At 45.3% G+C, this 23,718-nt stretch overlaps 1 protein-coding gene across 1 annotated transcript in view; it reads right to left on the minus strand.

Annotated features, from left to right (window-relative positions):
* The window catches only part of ebf3b (EBF transcription factor 3b), a 65,646-nt gene that overhangs the window by 8,320 nt on the left and 33,608 nt on the right, over nt 1-23,718 (minus strand). Inside the window, 4 exon segments of the mRNA XM_054599863.1 lie at nt 10,505-10,631; nt 10,775-10,905; nt 15,627-15,744; nt 17,843-17,924. Of these exon segments, the coding sequence (XP_054455838.1) occupies nt 10,505-10,631; nt 10,775-10,905; nt 15,627-15,744; nt 17,843-17,924 (458 nt within the window).

Genomic DNA, 23,718 nt, shown 5'->3' on the forward strand with positions numbered 1-23,718 from the left:
GGGGGTCTTTTAATCTAACCGAACTTTAATAATCTGTGAAAGGCTGTCCACACATTGATCTAGTGTAAGTTGCTGTCATTTCACCCTTCTGCACCAACTGTACTGCAACACTGGGCCTGTGAAATACGGCAGCAGATCCCATGGAGCCATTAATCTCTTCCACCCCTCAAATAGTAATCTGGGGCATGAGGCATATTGGGCGATGAATCAGAGGCACAAAGTAAATGAATCATAACCCAGACTTTGGTGAGAGCAGGTCGTTTTATGTCTGACAGTCCTAATGGGTAATTGAAGGCTTCCTTACAGCTCCGCCTGATTCTAAACAATCATGTGCACACTCATAGGCAGGACAAGGCGAGGGAGGGAGGGCAGAGGAGAGAAGGAGGGGAGGAAAGGAGGAGAGCGGCGTAAAAAGGGGGGAAGGAACGACTTAATAGAGAACATCACTTCTCAATGTAGATATCATTTTCAGGAGAGTAACTCCGCCGAGCAAGGCGCTTCATAAATCAATGGCTTTCTATGGAGACTAATAAGAGCTGCCTGCCTCTATTCATTGTTCAGCCTGTAATTTGGCCCATCACTCATTACTCAGCATGTAATTTCAGCATTAACACCGCACAGCTCGCTGAACCTGGTGAACACCAGAGAATGTGAAAGCAAGCGAACGCACCCCCCACCCCCCCATCCCAACACACACACACACACACACACACACACACACACACACACACACACACACACACACACACACACACACACAGGCAGGCAGGCAGGCAGGCAGGCAGGCAGGGCCACTGAAGCACGAGCCGGGGAGTCACGGCAGGAAAACGAACATTCATGTGTCTCACTCTTTTCTTTTGTTCCCTCACATCTAAATACACATGCAAGCATACTCTCACACACACACACACACACACACACACACACACACACACACACACACACACACACACACAGACGCATACTGTACCTAGTCACGCATACATACTGTGCAGCAGTCATGTACTAACACACACACATACAATCGAAACACATGCACCACTTCTGCCAAAACCCGAATACAGTAATTGCCAGCTCGACCGTGATCAAATGGAGCAATTATGTGTTCAAGCATGGACAATGCGAGGTGCTAATCGATAGCAAGGATCTAGCTTGCAAATACAGCGGTATTCAGCCCTACTGGCTGGGCACACCTGAATAAACCCCACGCCGCCACGACATACACTGCTGGAAATCTGATTTGACATGTCATCATGCGTCCCGGAACGACAAAGGTCCGCTTCGCAATGTGGGGGAACGCCATCTTCTCCTTAATAAAGGATTGATCTGCCGTATTGATCGTACATGACAAGGCTGTAGCAAGGAATTTGCCCCCTTTCTTTTGTTATTTCCACCCCCTTTCTTATCTATGCACTCTGGCAGTCCCGTACATGTGTACACACACAGCATGAATATGCGTGTGAGTATGTGTGTGTGTGTGTGTGTGTGTGTGTGTGTGTGTGTGTGTGTGTGTGTGTGTGTGTGTGTGTGTGTGTGTGTGTGTGTGTGTGTGTGTGTGTGTGAGTGCACGTGCCCGGCTGAGAGAGTGTATGTGCACGGCAGCCCTGCCAGACCCCGCTGCTCAGTGTGATGTAAATTGTGTATGTGTAAAAAGCACTCCATAATCAGGCCATCCATCATCAGAGGCTGTCAGTGGGCTCTCTCAGGGTGATACATCACGCTCTCCTGTCCTCTGCCTCAGCTGGGGCCTACACAACCCGCCAGGCATGCTGGGAACACAGCCGGAGAGACGTACAGTACAGGACAAGACCTAGGTTGGGAGAGGTGTTCTGTTTGATGTGCCTTTCCAATGATAATGATGCCCCGCTTTAAATGTGGACCTAGGAATTATGATGAATGTGATTTGGAGGGTAGGGTATCCTACACCCTTAAAGAACAGTTTAAACTGCATTTATCTGCAGTTTTTACGGTTTATACACAGTATTAAACGCCTCCATATGGAGCAATTTTAATGTGTCAAAGATTACATTTAAACTTGTCTCCGCGTGGGTTTAGTTAGTGGCTCAACGTTCTGCAGTCGGAGTCCAAGCGTCAGGCATGATCTCCACATGTCGACATGTCGCCATCTCATCTATCATGGAGATGATCTTTGTAACAACCCCGGCGTAATGAAATTGGTGACACAGACCGCCATCTGCTATTGATTTCATGCAAATGTTTTTGACAGCTGATGGAGACTTGCATTAGCGCTAAACGGTGCTGTCAGTTGATGAGTTGACAGTTTTGTAGTCATAGCATGTACACTGGTGCAGACAGACACAGACAATGTCAATAATCCTGTAAGAGCTGCTGATGATATATACTGAGCACTTATATTCAATCCGGACAATAAATGTGTTATGTGTGTATTCAGCGGATCGCTCTGCACATTATTTCTTCCGGGCAAAGATTTTCTTTCATCTGCTGAGCTTTTACAAGAGTCATTGGGACTTCTCCTCTCACTTTTTCTTACACCACACACATCGACAGCAGCCTCTTCCCCCGTTTGGCTCCCACCTCATCACCCTACGTCTCTCTTAATCCTTGGTTCATCATTATGTTCCAACGTCACAGTCTGTCGTAAACTTTTCTCTCTTCTTAAGCCTATAACAGGCAAATCTAGCTGCTCTTCCCTTGCATGACTCAATGCATGCCAAAATTCGTTTGGCCCTCTTCATCCTTCCAACACAATATGGTGAAAGGGTGTGGGCTTGAGGGTGTGGAAGGAGCGTGTCCCCCCCTCCCTTACCCCTGCTGTAAGGGGTCTCAGTCGCTGCAAGGAAACATGAAACCCTCCACACACATCCCATAAATCCTGCACTGGGTGGGGAGTCTAGCCAAGGGGAGGAGGGACCAAGGAAGGTGGGGGGCAGGGGGAGGTATGATAGGGGTTGGTGGGGAGGCGCGGGAGGGGGGGGGGTCGCACGATCCAGTCACGCCCGCTTCCCGGCTCGCGGCCAATCAATACCACTTTCCTGTTTTAGAGGCGGGTAATTATGAGGTGGAGAGATTGTGTGACCTCTCACCCCTGCTGCATTACTCGCCTGATATTAAGATAAATTGCCTGATTTTGGGTAAACATATGCTGCAATTCAAACTGTCAGCACTGGTTTGCTCAGGGATAATTTGTATTGATCTCCTGGCTTCTTCCCCATTTTGCTTACTGACCTCATGGATAATTAGAGAAAAAGAGACACAGGGAGGTAAGGCAGGGCTTGCATTTGAATACTTTGCAGGAGAGATGAAGAGCACATGGGAAGGGGGGCCGAGGGAACATTATGGACTAATCGAATTTTCATTTTCTATCATTTTCTGTTCTGATTTAGACAGCTTGCATACTTTGTTCAATTACAACACTTATTTCTTCTACCCCGCTTGCGGTACATATATAGAGATATCATTTCTTCATATATTTGTTTCCATGGTTTTAGCCCAGATATGATTAGCATTTAACAAAAGTAATGAGACTACAAAGTGACAGTAAATATGTTTTAAATTTAACAGCTGGCAACTTAAAGAATTATTGGAAGGAATATGCTAACGGATTTCTTGACAAAGAAACAGACTTGTTCCCTCCACATAGAGGTTCGGAAGATTTATGAATATATTTCAGTAATTTTTTCACTCCAGAAAATAAAAGATCATGTTTCAGAATATGAAGAAAAGGAATGCATGACTCGGTGTGCAGCTGTGACCATATCATTTCCAATTTTCAATATCACGCATGCGCACATGCATCCATGGCAGGGCTTCAGTAGAATTCCTCTGCGTGGAATGTGCACTTTCCCAATCTTATTTTGATCTGACGCCATAATCTTTCCGTCCTTTCACGCTACTAAAACACATTTTCTCTGGGAGCTCCTTTAGTCGCCCCAGCTAGCCACTTCACTTTAAATGTAGAGTCGATTGCGTGTACATGGCATCTGAGTGTGGTCTGCTGCTCCTTCTCCATGTTCTCCTGAAATAGGACATGAGTAACCGGTCTACAGGAACAGTGTAACATGGCGTTGGCAGCCAGAAGTGCTTACGTGGCAATACACTACTGTGTGCCCCCGGTTTATATGGAAGTGGATTGAACACATGTATTGACTTACAGTATCTGGGTATAAACATGGGGAAATGTTTGAGCAAAGCAGTAAATTTAAGGGAAATTGTTCCTTGTTAAGTCTATGAGCCTGAATGGAAGCTTGCACCGAGTACTAGCATTCCTGCCAGCCATTACAGCTTATTACGATAACTCTATCTTTCCAGGAGATAAAAACCTAGCCTTGTTGCCATTTGCCAGCTATTACTTTCGCTAATTATACTTAACTGCTTCGAGCTTATCTCCACTCCTCCTACACCATTGAGCAGTTATTTTTTTCTTTCCCCTTAACACAAATTAGAGGTGGAGTGGGAGTTGGAAAGGGGGAGACAGATAAACAGCACAGGCAGAAGTTCATTCAAGTGTTATTGCATTTGTGACTTGTCAAACAGTCTAACTGAAGCCTTCTAGGCACCTGCGGTCCGTTAGATGGATGCAGTTCAGAACAGCATCTGCACAAGTAATGACCTCATCTCGCCGATGTTCTCTGTACTCTAGTCTAGCAGTATCTTCTCAGTTGTACTGTGAAGGAGTTAAAATGAAATACTGGGCATACAGAAAAGGTAAGATTTCCAGAGGTCAAGCTGCTGCTCCACAGTCGATATGTTCCAGTGTTGAGAGAATAGAAAACATGCATGCAGATGTAGAGACCTTAAAAAAACCAAACCAAACCAAATTGGAATTTTCACAGCAAACCCACGCAAAGCAAACCTCATCTGTTTTACCACTGACCATATCATCTCCATCCACTGCAGCCAGTTACCACTGAGTGATTCCATCTCCAGCAGTCTCAAGATGAACAGGAAATTAAAATTTCAAAGATCTGCAGTTAGGATAAATCAATGGAGACAGATCAATGTTCATTGAAATTTCATGAACTTTGAGCCAATACAGATGAAAAAAAACCTAGACAGTTACAGTCTCTAGCAGATATTGCTCCTGCAACAGATAAAATGTAATTAACACGGTTAAAAGGGAGCAATGTTACAGATTGCACATCCATAATTTCAGACTCCCTTCATATTGGCTGTGTTATTAGAAAGTGCCAAAGACACCTGTTCAATCCTCTTAGATGACATCTAAAGTATGAGTGCCACTTCTCTAAGGACGTCGGCGGACTCTCACACATTACCGGCCAACAGAAATCAAATGGGTTCCCTTCACAGCTGATTGCAAGCGCAAATTAATATTGTAAAATGAAGATCAATACATGGACGGGGCACAGATCGATGGCGGCTAAATTACGGCCGCGTTTTCCCCCTCATTCAAGATGAGTTGTGTTTTCCTCTCAAAGTCAATACCGTGCTGCCTCCCTCATTCATTTCTCAATAAACTTGCCGATGAATTTCAATCAAAAGGCAGCAGCGGAGGAGGAGGGGTGTGCGGAGTACTTTTAAAGCCCGTTGGGTGTGGATCATACTGAAAATGGGGCAAGTAGAGGAGGTAGAGAAAGGAGGAGGAGGGGAAAGATCCTCGTCTATCAAGAGCCCCCCCTCCCTTCCTCCTCTGTCTATCTTTCCTGTGGCAAAGGACTGATGCTGTGACTTACTGAGGACAATCCATTTTAAGAGCCATTACAAAACAGACCTCTAACGATACTGTGGGACAAAAAGTGGGTCCAATTAAAATTAAATCAATGAATACCATCCTTACTGAGAGAATAAAAAAAAAAAACACACACACAGCCATACTTTCATTTTTCTTTTGAAAGATACCCACAATACATTTCACAGAGAGGTGTAATGGAGGAAAATACATGCTCAACTGCAAGTGCTTATTTCAATCAATTTCCCGGAGCTGGATTTCACAGGTCACTTGCTGATAACACGCTGTGGAATAATGCCACGGTGTGCTTCTCAAAGCCTACCTGACAAGCTGCCTGACAGTGGGGGAGTGCTAGCACGTGTCACATCAGCCCTCTAATTGGACACAAGGACCTTCCTCCGTGGAACCTTGTCGCGCTCCACACAAGCTCACAAGGCCTTCAAACCAGGCCCATCTAACTTGGCAACGAGTGTCTGCGCCACTCCTGTGGAGCTGGAGCTAAATACCAGAGTTGTAATGAGACAGGAAGGTATGGGGATATGGCTAGTGGAGAACATGCTCTGACACATGCTAAAACTGTTGTGCCAACTGGTTACAACCCGCTTGACTGTGGCAATGACATTTATAAATGCCTATTTCATCCTTACTTGCAGCAGTTCGTACTGCAGGGGGACTTTACAACAAAAAAAGAATCTGCAGATAAATTTCTGTGTCTCAAATCTGAAATGCTGTGTAGTAGATTTAGATACTTTAAATACATCATGCTCGTATGAAGCATTTGGTGTGTTTGTTTTTTGCGAGTCCTCCTCTAAAACTGATCTGTTTACATACCTCTGTGAATGACTTTGATTATAGCATATCTTTGCTGTAGGCCACACCCCATCACTGACCAGCAACGAACCGAATACCAAACCCAACCCTGCAGGACAGGAAATGAAAAGGAAGCTCTCCATCTGATCAGCTTCTCTGAGTCTGGGACTTCAAAGTGACAGTAGGGCGTAGAGGAGACGTAAGGATAGGGCCGATTCACAGGCCGAACAGCACAGAGCCCTATCTGATGTGCTCCGATAAAGACGTCTGTGTTTGTTTATTTCATTTCTGGAAGGAGCGGAGGTGAAGGCTACATAACTGTTGTGTTCCTCTTTCTAAGAGTGGAACAGGAAGCAAGTTCAATTTAGAAATAACTGGATTTCACTATTTATAGACCTGATTTGCTGCACTTAGGTTGCAAGTTTCATTTGGGCTGACATGTAGGTAAAGACATAGAAATTAGGATATTTTTTCGACATTCATGAAGTAAGAAATTGTCGTTGAAGCTTAACTAAAAAGATACCTTACTCCTGCACAATGAACATCTTTCTTTTCCATCCCTTACAGGGCTGACATTTCTTGATCTCCACCAGTATTGAGTGAAGCACACATGACCCCTTTGTCCTTATGTTGATGAATGACTGCCTCATACCCATTTTGTCAGATTTTGGTGCAGTGGAGTCGATAGCGTCACCTTGACGAGGAAAGTTTGTGATCCATCAGCCCTCAAGGCTGTCTGGCCTCAACTAAGGCCTGGCAAGAGGAGCTCACTGTATGGGGGCACCTACTCCATCCAAAATCCTTCACCCAGTATGCTGCTATCGTGTGAGGTCGAACGAGTGGCTCCTATTACTGCTGCTTTACAGTGAGGGGAAAAAAAGGAAAAACACTTGACTTGTACTAATAGCTGGGAAGCCATGCTGGTCACCAAAGGTCTGAAGACGAAGCACCCTGTCAGTGCCCAGCTTGGGAAATTAGCAAATAATGTTCCCTTCCCCCTGACAAATGTGTGACAGCTCGCCTTCGCCAATCATTCTCTCCTAACGTTATGATGCATGTCCTGGATCCCCACTGGAGGATACAGGCGAAGTTTACTGACCCTCAATTTACCCATGACAAATGGGGTCCCGGTAAATGTGCGTTTTCTGGGGCGCGGAAGGGGTTCATTTTAAGCAATCCTGGTTATGTGGATGTCACTGATTAGGATAAATAGTGGCTGAGTGTGTTAGGACTGCTTGCAGAACCATATTACCAAGGGCCTGCATCGTTGCCCCAGGAGGGGAGCTCTCGTGGAAACTTGGCCAAGATAGAAAACCAAAAGCTCTGATGCAATTAGGAGCTTAAATTGGATGAATTGTGCGGTCAAAGTTTTTATTTATGATTTACTCTTTCATAAAGCGCTGTAACAATGCAGTAAAAAGGTTAAGATGGTGCAAATGAGGCTGAAAATTGATAGATTTTTTAAGAAAGCATCTGATCCAACCAGCATGCACTGTTCTAGTGCAGTGCATAATAAAGTGTAAAGTATAGTAAAGTATTGACCTTAGGTACAGCCAGGACTTTCTCCTTTTGATTTTTTACAACCTTGCCGACAGTTGGACCAATGGATAACCAATACATGGACTAGACAGAGGACAAGCTAGCCAGCTCCAAGGGACAACATTTTGTTTGAAGGTAAAAGGTATAGACTGAGATATATAGCAAAAATAGTCTTCCCTTTAAAAGTGTGCCAATAACAGTACAGAAGCAGTCAGTAAACTACAGCCTACTAAAGTTTTATATAGTATGTCTGTTTGTCTCATTAGTGTTTTAAACATTCAATAGTCAATGCCAACAGGATTATTTGACATACATTACAGGGTGCTCTCTTACTGAGAATGGATTGTGAGTTTTGGAGCCGTTCCAGGGTACTAACCCGAGTGAGGACGTGTCCCTCTGCTGTTCGAATTGGCTGCAGTCTCCTCTGTGTTGACTCTTGGTAATTTGTGATAATTTCTTAAATTGAGCGAGTTAAATCTCCACAATTAGGGTGGTGGTGCAAGAAGAGTCAACATGAAAAAAAAAAAAAAAAAAAGGTCTAAAAAGGCACTCCTCTCAAGCCGTGCTCTCAAGTCACGCTTGAAGCCGTACGCTTTGATAACTAGACCTTTGATATGCACATGTTGCTTTCCAATATGTCAGCGGAATGTTGTGGGCCTTTTAGATGGCACTGTGTGTCACTACATGCCCATTTCAGTTCCAAGTAATTTGCTATTGTAACTGTAGGTCAATTCCAACCTATTTGCTCGTGTAGTGCAATTTTTTTTTCAAGTGCTGTTACACAGAAGGAAATAGCTATGGTTTGAAATGAGCCGTTTCGCTCTTAAATACATGATCCACTCTCTTGCGCTCAATGCATCAGCCCATTCCCATTTAACTGTCGGAGAGAAGTAGCTAACATCCTTTCACCTAACAATTACTGTACATATGGAATCAGTGGTGCCTAATTGTGGCGTTATGCGCTCTGCTCTCTCCAACGGTTTCATTCTCTCAAGCGTCAACCCTTGTACAATCAGAGTGAGCCACACGGGGAATAGTGCAGCGGAAGAGCCGGACCTGTCTATTCGTGACTTTCTCTTTTAATTCAGCGCACTAATCAATTGTACCACCGTTGCCTCCAGGGGTAATTGTATCTTTATACTAACTGGAAGTGAGTAGGAACCCAGCGAAGACAGGGAAGAAGAATGGGGTGGGGGGTGGGGGTTGAAAAATCAACAAAGATAGAGAGTAGGGGACACGTTTCCCCAGTAAAACCTGATGGTAATCATCCCAATCCGCTTAGCCTCTGTGACTAATGGGGTCTGTTCTTAAGGGACCTGGTACTTTCACCAGGGTGCTATAGAAGCCATTAATGTCTTAACTTATACACCTTCTCTGTGCTGTGCAGTAGCACATGTGCACACAGACACACACACACTCGCGCACACACACTTTTTTCCCTCTCGCTCGCTCTCACAGTCTCGCACAAACAGACACACATACACTTACGCAGCCACACTACACTCCTGTTTCATTATCCTGGTGCCTTGTTGGCCTCTGCTCCGCTCCTGCTAGGGAGGTTAAATGCAGGAGAGCTGGGCCAGACTGCACGGTTGGAGGAGAAGGGGACGGATGGCTGGGGGTGGTAGCGGTGGTTTGGGGAGCGAGAGAGAGGGGAGGGGGGGTGCTTGATGAGAAACAGCTGCCCCGGGATGGAGGGGTTCTGGATGGGGGTTTCCGAGGAGGGGGTGCGGGGCGCGGGGGTGTCCGGGCCCACACTTTGCAATTCTGCCGTGCTCAAGGCCAGGGCTGTGCTGGAGGCCTGGGGGTGATGGGGGTGCTAAGGGGGGGAAGTGAGAGTGCTTCAACGCGCCCCCACGTTTCATTCTGCCCATCAGAGTTAGAACAGACAGAGGCTTCCAGGTCAGACAGGCTCTGACCCCCGCAACCTCTGTCTCCTCACCAATGATGACAGATAAGACCACCACTTCCCTCTGTTAGCCAAGATAATCAGATCCTTTACTTATAAGGTGACACACACACCCCTTCTCTCTCGGCTCTCACGTCTCTTTGCACACTTCCTCTCCCATGAATTCATATTGAACACACATGAGAATAACTTCTGACTCACTCATGCATTAAACCTGGATACTGCTTTCCTAATCTGATTCGTAAAAAAAAAGGAAACCACATTTTTGCTTTACAAAATCAGCAAATTAGCAGAAAACATTATCTGTCTCGCAACAGGGCAGATAAAGAGAATTGGCAGAACGAGATCTCCTGACAGCTTGAGTTTAACAGAGCTTGGCAGCACCCTTGCATCACGGCAGGTCAGAATGAGATCGAGTTGCACTTGTAGGAGCCCCTCAACGAAACACCTTTTTCCCTAGCAGTGCAGATCTCACACTTTTTACATTCTGCAAGCAGGGCCCTGGTTAGTTCATTATTAGCGCCTGGTCTTGGGGCGAGTAGAGAGGTGGGAGAGATGAAGAGGAGGTTTTGACTCACCAGTATAGACAAATCTCCCAGGGGCACCTTTGCAGAACTGCTTGGACTTGTAGGACAGCGTGACTTCCACAACTCCGGGGATGTGCCGGGGTGGAGTCTGGACACGGATGGCGTGGGGAGTTATCAACTGGATTACAGAGGAAGAGAAAAAAGAAAGAATGAGCCCTCTGTAATAACAATCTAGAGAGTCTGTACTGTTGGCAGAAAGTTAAATAAAACTAGTTGAATTTCTAACACTAAAACGGAATTTTAGTCAACTCTTGGTCATACCTCACTCCATACGAGCATGGTGCCGAACACGACTTGTAGGCCGTCGAAGAAGTTGTCCCCTATGATGATGACAGTGGCTCCTCCAGTGGTCCATCCCTCACTTGGGCTGATAGCCTTGATGCACGGGGTGGCTGCTTATCCAAGACAAAGAGAGAAGAGCAAATTCAGCACCTGAGCTTCGACACTCATCCCCATGTCTCTTTCCATACAGACACATTACGGCATCACCTCTACGTTTCTCTCACAAAGACATATCATGAAAATTGCCTCTGGAAAAAAAAAAAAATGATGGATTTGTCCTTTAAGGCATGAGAATCAAAATCATTTATCAGCGCGCTGGAGTGGTGTAGTTAAGCAGACCCTTCAAATGGTCCACTTCACAAAGGCTAAACGCTGGGCTCGCCAGGAAAATGATTTGATGGAGCAAATTATGTGTCAGGGCAAATGCAGCTATCAGAATTGATTAAGCATGCACCCGCATGTACAGTAAAATTTCAAAGTTGAACACATCTTAAATGAGTCAGAATACGGGCTGTTAAAGTGGACATGACAAGCTAAAGCTTTGCTGGTTCACATTATTTCATTACCTTTGTTCTGCATATGCAGCACAGTGCAGGCACACTGTAGTTTCAGGTTTCATAACGCGAAATGCACTCATGAATTATTCAGAGTGAGTTTTTTTTTTTTCTTTTTGTGATCGATTCAATACATTTCATATTGTTTATTACAATGCTTTTCATCTGCCACGACTTCTGCTACGTAGCTGTGCCATTCATCAACAGTCTGGGTTGTTATTATAATCTAATTTGAGTGATCTGGTGCCTCACATTCACTGTCATTTGATGCATTACCTTAATATGGTGTTGAGCACAACACCGTGTTTACAACAGAAATAGCATGACAGCGAGCCATAAAATAGCAATATCAAATTTAATCTATTTCCATCAATATCTTTTAATACACTGTGAATTGTGCATGTTTTTCCTAGTCCTCAAAAATGTGAGCAACTATTTCAGCAAGTTCCTTTTTTCTCTACAAGCTCGCTTCTAACCCTTTATTATCCTTTCCATCCAGTAAGTAAATCACAGTCGGCCATTGTTGTATGGATCACCTCCGACAAGACATCTCCCTTTGTTTGCCTTGCTGTTGGGTCTGTTCAGGTCATGTTTGCTCTCTCTCCCTGCCCATAAAGTGAACACACACACATTGGTACTACAGGGAATCTGACTTTAACAGGCGCTGTTGACTTCATGCTAATCACCTCGTACAGATTTTCATTTGTGAGGCCTGGAGGAGTGACATTTGCTTTCCTTAATTGCGAAGCGGAGCGTCTGAAAGAGGACCAACCCTCTATGGGCATGCTGGGCCCCCTCTAAGGGCCTGACCTTCATCAGTGCGGACGATTACAGCAAATAATTCACCCTTCAAAATTACTGTAAACAAATTGACTTTGGGGATGTGAGAGAGAGGAGGGGGGGGCAGAAAGGAGGAGGAGGCAAGAAAAACGGGGCCTGATGGTGACGGCGACTGTTGGGGGGCAGCTGCAGCCTGAAACCTACGACAGGCATACACAATCACGCACACACACACACACACACACACACACACACACACACAGACACACAGACACACAGACGCGCAACCTCGGAAATCCCAGTGCCCCCTCCCACACACAGAAGGACCCATGGAGAGGCAGCGACTGAGGCCCTAAGCCGTCCACCCTTCTGCCTACAAATTTGCATACGTCTCAATGCACAGCCAGAGAGGGGAGCATGTGCTGAATGGGGACCGTGGCGAAGTGGATTACACAGTCAGCGCAGGCGATCTGATGACAGACACGCACAATGCCCCCTCAGCAGATGATAGGCATCATGGAGGAGTGGACGGATGAGGATGCAAAAGAGCCAGCTTGCCCGTCTGAGTGTTGCATCACTAAGTTTTTGCAAACTTTACGCTACAGTTGACGAAAATTCCCTCCAATTCATATGTCGTAGCTTGTTTTGTTTTTTTTCTTCGTATGCTGAATTTCTATGTGAGTGAATTTATTTCAAGATCCACTTTGCTGCTAAATGACCTCAGGCAGCCGATCTGTGAGCCGTCCTAATCTTTTATTACTCAGCGGTTAGTGTTAGCCGTAGAGGACGTCAGAACTGATCCGAGATCTGAGCAGAGGAGGTCTCAGCTCTAGTATTGTGACACTCAAACAGGTCTGATGTGGCCCCGCGAAGCCGTCCTTTGTTCTGCCTGCTGAAATGTGTTGTAATTGTGCTGTGGGATGTCCAGATGGTCGGTTGATAGTGCAGCTGATGGGATTATACCTTTTACCTCTCCCTGGGCCATCTGTTCCCTTTGACTCTCTCTTTCTCTCTCTCTCTCTGTCTCTCTCTCTCTCTCCCTCTCTCCCTATCTCTCCCTCCCTCTCGCTCACCCTCACACACTATTCTTCTCTTTCTCCTTTCCTCCTCTCTTTCCCCCCCTTCCCTTCTTTTCTCCCTCTCTTTCTTCCTCTTAGGCCCAGCAGTCTGGATTCACTTGTCTTTATTGCATAAACCCTAACAGCATTACAGCCACTTGGCATGCAAATGAGGCAGGCGCTGCAGGCTCTATGCTGAGTCTCCTATATTGTCTGGGGCTCTATAATGGTGGAACAGAGCTGAGGAACGTGTGTGTGTGTGCGTGTGTGCGTGAGTGAGAGAAAGAGTCTGTGTGTTTGTGTCGGTGCTGTGCTGTTCGTGTGTGTTTTCACGTGTGTGTGGGGGGGGTGATGCTGTGTGTGAACGACTCGGCTATTTGTGAGCGTGTTTATGCACCTTTGAGCCTGAATCTATACATGTTTGAGTGACAGGCAGCCACAAAGCACGTTCGTGTCTGGATGCATAATATGCTTGTTGTGTGACAGTACACACAAGTGAACAAAAATGTCACATGGTGATATTCAGGCTGTCAGATCACAGGCTATCCCGTCTCTGCGCCAATAGGGGGCAGCACCTCTTGATCAATGCCAGCAAGTCGGTGCAATTGCAGTGTGGGCTGAGAGGAAGGATGCCTCTCTGTTTCAGCCACACAAGCAGTCAGTCAGTCAGTCAGTCAGTCAGTCACACATCTGAGGCTTCTCGCCCAGTGAACTCCCGAGGAAGAATGTGTTGCTAATTTAAAGCACGCTGTCTGTCTGCCTGCTCGTTGTCAGAGCACTGTGGAGGACATGGCTGGAATTACATTTTATGACTGCTCCTCCTTTTTTTTCTTCTTCTCACGTCTCTGTTTGTTAAAGGTGTCTTAAAGAAAGCCAACAATTGTTGTTGATGCTTGTTAAATTAGTGTGTTATGGAGCTGAGCTTTGGAGGGAGAAAGGAAAGAAAAAAAAAGAGAAAAGATCTCAACTTGTGAGAGCACGCGCGGTTATTCAGAGGGAAGGTGTATTAAAGTTATTAGACAAAGACATGTTCAACTGGGCGGTTGACAATAGCTTCTTTACGGGGCGTCACTCTGCTGCTTTGAAGAGTGTGGTGAAGAGAGGAAGAAAGGGATGGGTCGGGGTAACCTGTAAAGAACACACACACACACACACACACACATGCATAGACACACCAAACACACAGGATCCCATGGGAGAGGGGGAAACATGGAGGCGAGGGCTCAACCTCTTTAATTGCTCCCCTCATTAAGAAACTGGTTGCTAGGCGATCCACACCTATCGTGTCATAAACGTGAAACACACAAACAGAACGTCAGCGAACATAATGACTTTGGTGCTCCGGGCAGGACTTTAATTATTTGATTTTGTTCTCCAGTAGAGGAGTCATTAATAAAGACAAAAACAAATAGATTAGCTTTTCCCCCCACTAGGACTAGAGAGCATTGAGATATATTAATTGTCTAGTCTTTTTTTTTTTTTTTATTAGTGGTTGTTGTATTAAACATTACATTTGCTTTTGGTGATCGAACCATTAATGCCCATTAAAGTGTAGAGAAGCTTGTTTTAGTCAGTGGTGTATATAAACTGTTTGCCCAGCCATAATTGGCTCTTGAAATCTGAAGATAAGCAATTTGCACAATTGGCCCAAGTCAGTTCTGCTCCTTTTTTTTTTTTCTCACAATCTTTCAGCTGCATGCGCTTCCATCTGCGAGTGGAGGCCGTGAGGGTCATAAGGTTATGTTTAGTGCATTTTACTTTTTGGATTTCCCATGGTTTGGTGGTCCTTCTTTTCGCTCTTTTGGCTGAGCAGGCAATCAGTCTATCATATGGAATCAGTTGGAAGAAAAACAGTAAGTTCTGTTTTTCTCATAGGCCGCCCCCCCTCCTCCTTACACACACACACACACACACACACACACATGCACCGTCACCCCACCCTTCCATCCCCCCTCCTTTCTCTCTTTCTCTTTCCTCCCCCTGTTTCAGCTCACTCACAGCTAAATCTGCAGAACCCAATGACAGGAAATTGACCTCACAGCCAAATTCTTAAGCAATTTGATCATGTTTCACAAAGGGCTTTTAGGACAAATGTAGGTGCATTAGGAGACTGGAAGTAATATAACATTTTAAAAATCGTGAATCAGCCTGAGTATTATCCACATCATTAGTAATATCGACATGATGAATACATAGAGTAAGCACACTATTTCCAGTCAAGGCCCAGCAATAGGTGTGATGGAGGAGGGGGGGGGAAGTAACTTAAAAAGTGAAAAATGAAAGTGATTGAGGAATAAAAAAATTTAAGGGACTAGAAGCAACTAGTTCTGTGATTTGTGAAAATGGGTTGATGTCTAAAAAGAAACTAAGTGAAATGGGAGCGTAGCAAATTATAAGATGTAAAAATGTGCCTACCATGCTCCAGATAAGGAGGCGTACCTTCTGAAGGGTCGAGTCTGCGAGCCCTTCGCCCGTGCTTGGAATTGTTGTGTACGAACATGTTGTCAGAGACAGCCAACACATGGCCGTCCACATTGACGGTCGTCGATACGACAACCTGCAACAGAAGTGAAGGTGAAACATGCAATTTAATACATTGCGAGACAGAGAAATATATAGTTTTTACAGACATTTTCATTAATAGTGTGGGGTACAGAGGATACATGAATGCTTTAGAAACTCAGATGTGTCCGGGTTCATCCCTGTGTGTGCCCTAGATTGCTATTGGTAAACCTCTTGAAGCGCTTGTTCTCTTTGGAAATATCGCATTACAGTTCCCCTGCTTCTCAGCCATTTTGTTTATGCTTTTTAGTGTCTTGCATTTGTGTACGGCTAATTGACTTTTCAATCACTAAAATACCATTTCCGTTTACTGTCATCATAGCCCAAGCTCAGAATTATTGATCAGCTTGTCCATCTATTTGAGGATGGAAGGCCTCCCTTTTAAAATATTACTGGAGTCATTAGCAGCTGAACCGTGCTCCATCCCATCACTCAACAAACATTTTACTAGGATCGGATTCCAAGCCACACTCCATATTTCATAATGCTTATTTTTGTTGTTGTTTTTTTGGCTACCACATCTCCAAACAGTGAGCCGCATGTGAATGGCCAAAGTGTTTTCTGAGCCGGAAACAGAGAGCCCCTCTCAGGTTTGCTTCGCCGGTAAGTGACCTCGGTGTAGCAGTGGAATTTAGGGGGCGCTTTTTTTTTTTTTTTTTTTTGGTTGGGTTCGGGAGGGGTGGGGGCTGTAAGGGGGAGGAGGGGGAGAGAAGGGGAAGTGAAAGAGCTCCATTCTTGTGAGCAGGTTCAGAGCTGGGCCAAGCTGAGGATGATGGATTGGGCCCTCTCTGGCCTCCAGCTGGTTTTTGGGGGTAATAAGTGGAGTGGAAGGCATGCAGAATACACAACTTTGGCCAGAGAAACACCTATGGTGGAGCATCTGGGAAATCTATCTAGGGGAAAATGGCATACTAACTGTTGGACTGAAGAACAGGGATGATCATCAGCAAAAAAGATGTTGTTTTTTTAACTTAATGTTCATGTTTTTGTTTCATAAAAAAAAAAAAAAAAAAAAAAAAAAAAAATGATTTCCTGCATTACTTTTGACACATAGGAGTGAGAGGTGAAAGCCCTCTGTGGCTGTCATGCATCAGTCCACATTCACCCTGAGGGAAGATTTGAGGAGGCAAGGGAGGTCTGATGCTGGTGACATCAGGAGGGGACACCCTGTCTCGTCTGTTTCATGTCTCGGTTTCCTCCTGGAGGATGCCTGACTTGTGTGTCTATCACAGAACAGTGTGCTGTCAGTGACGGACACCCTGCTGTAGTTTGTCGCTATCCTGATAGGACGAATCACACTAAACTCTCACTCTCTCACCTTGACCTAGTTGGCCGCTCGTGGTGAAAGTGTCTGGCTAGAATGGATGGACAGTCTGATACATGGATCAGCGGGAGGCGGGTCAATCATTTCAAGGCTCGACTTCTTGACACATTGGAAGTGAGAGGGTTAAAGAAGCTGTAAAAGTTCTCAACGGTCATGTCCTGTTCGTGTAAATCGCAGCATTTTGTCAGCCCGCGATAATGATGGTTTTCAGATGGCTTAAGGTGGTTTTCATTGGCTACACAGTGAACTGCATATGTGTGAGTTTAAGTATATGCATATGTGCGTAAGAATGAAAGAGGGATGTAGGGAAAGCAAATATATGCACTTCTAGCTTTCACGGGCATCCATCCATATGTGTGTGTGTGTGTGTGTGTGTGTGTGTCTGCACGCTTTCGCATATGTGTGTATAAGAAGGTATGCGTTTCCGCTGCCAGACAGATCTTGAGTTAACACTGTTGTTACATGTGGTTGGATCGTCCTCCCCTCTGCGCTGAGGCTCAGAAAACTGTCAGGAGCACGATTGATGGCACTCTAAAATCCTATATCCTTATTTGTGTCAGATGCTGTTCCCCAATAAATATTCCGTCCAGAGCACACAGGACGTGAAATCTCTCTCTCTCTTTTGGGCTTTTGCCTTTTGTCAAATAATAGAATTGTTTTCATATGTGTGACTTAGTGCAGTTCAGTTGTGCATTTGTACACCTGTGTGTTTGCAAAAGGAGAGACGGACAGAGGATAGTGTGGGGAATCTGTGTGAGACTTCAGTCACCTGGAATCTGCGCATGTCACGTGGATTCCCTGCATTCTTCAGACAGTTCTGATTGCACTTGAGGAAGAACTTTAGGAAGAATCTGAAAGAGAGCACAAAACAAATGCAAATACCATTAATTACACCTTCCAAATGACAAAGTTGCGGAAGGATAACCAAAACACTCCAACATCCCATCCGTTCATCAGCAACAAACATGACATCGCACCGTTTCGGTCTTGGAAGTCGCGGTATTTATCACTCTCTTAAAATCAAGTCTCTTTACCATCTCATCCTCTCACCTGAGTTCATGGGTCTTTCCCAACACCCATCTGCCACTAACATACAGGAAGTCACTTGATATTCCACCCACCTCTTTAATCCCAGGACACCCCCTGTGCAATTAAAGTACTCCTGTTCAATAGGGAAGCAAATGAGGCCCACCTGTGACCAGGTCTTGTTTGAAGAGCATCAGGGATAAAGGACCTAACAAGGTGGGAGCGCGCCACAAAACTTATAGTCCTGTCAGGCAATTAGGCGGACACTCCTGGGACCACCGTATGCCACGCACACACACAGACACACAACGCATACACACACACCCATGCACTTGTGGGTGGGTGAGGCAATTATGCCACAAATTACAACCTGGCTAATCGTCTCTGAACAAATGTCACGTCTGAGTGAGATCTGGGCTTGGTTAGTTTGCACGCCGCCTTCCTCTCTCGTCTCTCAGGTGACGCAAAATGTATTGATAAAGCCCGGTGTTGGGAGCTGTATATCAGATGTGGCCTCGCAGACGTGGAATAGTTTAAAAGAGAAAGATTAACAACAGGGCCAAAGAGAAAAAAAATTCTCAGATGTAACCTATTGTGTAAATTCTTACACAACCACACGGAATAAACAATGAAATTGACTTGTTTTTGTAAATTCTCCCCAAAGAATCATGACTGATTGTCCCTTTGCTTTCTCCGATTCATTATAAATACCACGGCGAGATATTTATTTTTCATCACATCGCACTTGCGTCGCTATATGCAATATTGTGGTTTCCATTGTAATACTACCTTGGCTCACAGAATCACAGCAGCTCATTGGATTACCATAGATTGCACCATAGATTGCATGGCCATTTCATTCCACTAAATACAGTGGCTTGTGTGGCCTGTGAGGACGCTTTCACAACACTTAAGACTTCTCGTTCACCCAGTGGGATCCTGGCCAAGCCATAAATCAGAGTCTGAAATGACCCTTCTAACCCTGGCCACATTAACACATGCACTGGTCATTTAGAAGCGTTCTTCGATAGACTCCTCTACCTTGTGCTCCGCCGAGGGCCCAGGAGGGAGAGGAGAGGTGAGAAAATATTTTCACTCCACATCCAAGAAGCTTTGGCTCGGACATCAATAAAAGACGTTTTAACCCATGCCAGAATGCTGATTGCCTGTCGGTGTGTGGTGAGGCCATAAAGAACCTGACTTGTCATTAGTGCATTTCGCTTGATTGTGTTCACTGTGTTTTCGGGTTGCATCTGTTGGCTGATCATCAAAATGACCATTATGTACTCTAATTCCCTGACCCTGTTTTTATTTCCCCAAAGAGTCATAATGTAGAGCAGCAGACATCTGCGGAAAGCAGACCTGAAATACGACTTTTATTTGTCTGTCGCCTCTCATACAGATTGGGTAAGGCCAGCGTGTGTGTGTTTGTGTGCGTGTGTGTTCGTGCACATCTACACTGGTATGTGTGCGTGTCAGCATGTGCATGCATCATCCGTTGGTAGACAATTTATGTCAGAGGGAGAGATAGAATACATTTCCTCGGCAATGCATTGACTTCATAAAAGAAACACATTACTTTCAGAGTTAGTCTTGTCTCTTGTCTTGGATACTTTAATGCTTTAACATACTCTTTCTACTACAGCGAAACCAAAAGTTCGGAAACAATAAACCCAAGAAATTGAGTGCCCACGCTATCATAAAGTGGCTCCTTTATGTTTACTGTTATGAAGGCAATTAAGCACAATTTCTCTACTAAAAAGATAAGCTTAATTTTCATAGTCCACAGCAGTGGCAGTGCTATAGCATCCATTACATTTGAGTTGGTTAAGATTCTCCATGAGCACAGTGCAAATTGGTCCTTGGTGAGAAGGAGAGCAATTAAGACAAGGCCCCACTCTCTCTCTTTTACTTCTTAAATATCTACAGAAGTTTGTGCTGGTGTTTTGGCACGCACGGAGACAAAAGGAGGTTGTTTAATTGTTTTTTAATGGGATATCAAGTCGTCGCTGCCATTAGATGTTGGCAATGGAGGGCAAAGGGGGATAGAGAGAAAGAATGAACTGCAATTAGGTTTGATTAAAGCTATCCTTCTCAATAATCAGCTGTTCTGACAGGACAGGGGGACCCTGGTGGCCGCTGAGATGGAGGAAGGTGTTGAGTGATATTAAGGCCAATGAAGGGGATATTAACATGGCTAATTAAAGCTCTTCCAAAGCCGGGAGAGGAGGCTCTCAGTGGACCGCACTGGATGAAATAATCGGCCGAGGCAGCTATCAGTTGGAGGAGGGAGAGGAAGGGAGTGCGGGGGGTGGGGAGGGGTGGGGTGTAGTCCATCTGAGGGAAAGGGGGAGTAGAGGGAGGGATAGGGGGAGGCGTAAAGGAAAACTATGAAGTGTGAAGAAAGACAAAGAGGAAGACATCGACAGGCACATAGAGAAAGACTTCCAGAGCAGCCGCGGAAGCTCATTTTGACATCAACCCTCTCCGTCTGCATGCCCGAAGTCTGCCAGTATAACTAAGACCTGACTTCAGCTTTTATCTCCGACAGCTAGTCATACAGGTCCACAAATCAACGTTAAAACAATCCCGCTCATGCCTTGGTCTCAGGCAATTAATACGATTCTCCTGTAGTACCTCCATGCGCGCCCGCTGCCGAAGCTACTAATCATGCCATAATGATTTCTCTCCCTCTGGTCAAAGGGGAAATAGATTGTCTCTTTAGTAATGCAGCAGGCTCGGTGCCTTCCACTCCCTGGCTTCACAGACCCGGTAATTGAGGAGAAAAAGGCCGACTTTGGCACTTTGACTGATTTGAGGGCTGCTAGACCCTCTTATCTTTACTCTGATCATTTTAGGCTGACACTCAAAGGAAGACCCATCGCCCTAATTCTAGCTCACCCTCTCCTATCATCAAACGGAGGGGAAATAGAAGAAGAAAAAAAAAAAGAAGAGAGAAGGGAAAAAAACAAACAGGCAGGGCGAGGAAGGGCCTTCTCTCATTTAAATGGCCAACTTAATTGAAGGGTTGATGTCACTCATGCATAAATGTCCATCCCTTTGATTTGAGTCAAGAGGGCAAATAAGGATAATGTTGTATTATTAAGGAGGCGATAGCTCTGCTGTCAATTTTTATTCATCTTTTTTAACTAGTAATATTCAGATTTATATTATTTTCAATGACTTGTAAGGAATTCAAAGTTCAGTCCGAGCTATTTGAAATTCTTTTCACTCGCAAGTTTTCTTAAATTACACACATGAGGGTGTATTTTTCTCTTCAATAGTACACCTTATTGTACAAAAGCGCTTCCCCCTTATTTGTTTAGGCCGTTACACAATACACTGACAGATGGCCACAGTATCGGTAAGAGTCAGACTACAATCTGCTGACACCAGATCTCTACGCTGAGATAGTAGTACACGGGTCAATAGCGTATCGGATTTCCAAAACGCCGGGGTCTTAATGTCAAGCCTCCTGCCTCTCCTACCTACTGCTCCAGTTATTAGGCACTCCACTGAACTGCATTCAGATTCCTGTTGTGACAAGGCGGAGCAGGTAAAACGAGAAATAGAGACACTTATAGATCTTAATCTTCCCGAGCACTTATTTATGCAACTGAGTGGTCTTGGATATATATGCCAGTTAAGTCCCTGAGAGGCCCCCGAGCCGAGCTGCGCGGCCATTCCTGTCGTATTCTGCTTCGCCGCTGTCTTCTCTCGTCAAGCAGAGCTGTTTTTCTCGCCTTAGCCGAAGTAAACCGCAGCACATTAACAATATTTGCTCTACCCCTGTACAAGCGCCGAGGGACCAGACCCACAGATCCTATCACTTCTTTATCAGGGAACAAGTGCCTCACTATCCAACCTTATTGGGTTTGGGAGATTAACCCCTTCCACTCACGGGGCTCTGCCCATCTCCTCCGAGAGCAGCAAGGCAGATGTCACTGTGATTATTATTGTTCAACATCAAATATCCCAACTACACGTCTCTGAGAATTTATTGGGTATTTCCAAGGCCTTTTTTTTTGTTTGTTTTTATTTCTTTATTTTTTTTCAGCTGCTATTGTCGGTTCATTTTGTTGTTTCATATTTCATATTTTTGTTGGTGGTGTGTTTGTGTGTGTGTGTGTGTGTGTGTGTTGTGGGGGGTGTCACTAATAATGTATGTGCTTCCTCTGCACCCTAACATGTAGCTGTGTCCCCTCCATTCATCCCTCTTTACCCTCTCCTCCACCATCCCCCTTTTCTCTCTAATGGGCAGAGTGGCATTGACATTATTTCACTTGAGGATCCCTCACTCTGTCAATCCCTCTTCATTTACTCCATGGCTACAGGACTCATTATGGTATCTCTTCCTCCTCCTCCTTCTCTCTCTCTCTCTCCTGTGGTCTCACTCATTTTCCTCACCTCCTGTCTTGCTCGCTCTCAGGCTCTCTCTCTCTCTTTCTCTCTTTCTCTCCGGACACTGTTAGTTTCTTACTTAAGAGAATGGCTCGTCCTCACAAATGGTTTCACGTCAAACCCACTCCTAGCAAGCCCCCACTGATCCCCTTCAGGCCTTGGTGCAGGTTTACTGTAACAGATTAGACGAACACTCGGAGCTCCTGCTAACTATCCATCACTTGCTAACAGTGGACTAAGGCTGTGTGCTTTATGCAGCTTTTAGCTCCAGCCCCGCCACATACTGCATGTTTAGCCCCGAGCTTTCTCTCTGCCTCTCCCCATCCCCTCACATCCAAGATACTGCTGAGGCTGTGTACTGTTGCACGCTGTTCTTTGTTTTACTCTGAATACGCCTTTTTCTCTACCAGGACTTTGAACACAATATAATAAGACACGAGACATAAATAATTCTGCGTTGTTTTTGTCTTGCGCGGCCCTGTCGTAAAAACAAATCAAACACTGGTTGCCACTGTAGAGCCAGCATCATCTACATCCAAACTGGAATTTATAAATATAATGGAATCATCACCGGCCACCATGAAAACCTGTGTGACGATGATTACTGATAATGACTATGACAGTCTCAATGAAGTTGGTTGTGAGGTTGCTGACATTACAAAAATAATCCCACACATCCACAATGCAGTTCTGGGGAACATTTACTCAGCTCAACAGCTGGACGGCAGAGAAGTGTCTCCAGGTTATTTTTGTGCAGGAGGAGAAATATGGTGCTTTGATTAGTGGTCAGCACTGGAGCTCGGGGGCCTTGAGGAAATACCAGTCAGCACCTCCGCGCGCTAGTGAGATGGAAGATAAGCATATGTTGGAGTAACTGGCCGGGGTGAATAGTGGTATTTACGGGTGTTGGACGTGGGGTTCTGGAAGGCCCCGGAGAGGGCCAACAATGAAAGCCATACAGCAGCGGCTCTCTCCTGTGGCACCTTGGAGTGATCAGACCCAGGCAAGACGCAGAGGAACGCAGCTGTACAGGCAAGGCCAGCAGGGGGGCTTTGACCGTTTACCAACAGCCATGCTGGATCCGGCAGGCCAGTGGGGGCTTATTTGCATGTGTGTGTGTGTGTGTGTGTGTGTGTGTGTGTGTGTGTGTGTGTGTGTGTGTGTGTGTGTGTGTGTGTGTGTGTGTGTGTGTGTGTGTGTGTGTGTGTTACATATAGG

This window comes from Anoplopoma fimbria, chromosome 6 (assembly GCF_027596085.1).
Source record: "Anoplopoma fimbria isolate UVic2021 breed Golden Eagle Sablefish chromosome 6, Afim_UVic_2022, whole genome shotgun sequence".
In the NCBI taxonomy this organism is placed as follows: Eukaryota; Metazoa; Chordata; class Actinopteri; order Perciformes; family Anoplopomatidae; genus Anoplopoma; species Anoplopoma fimbria.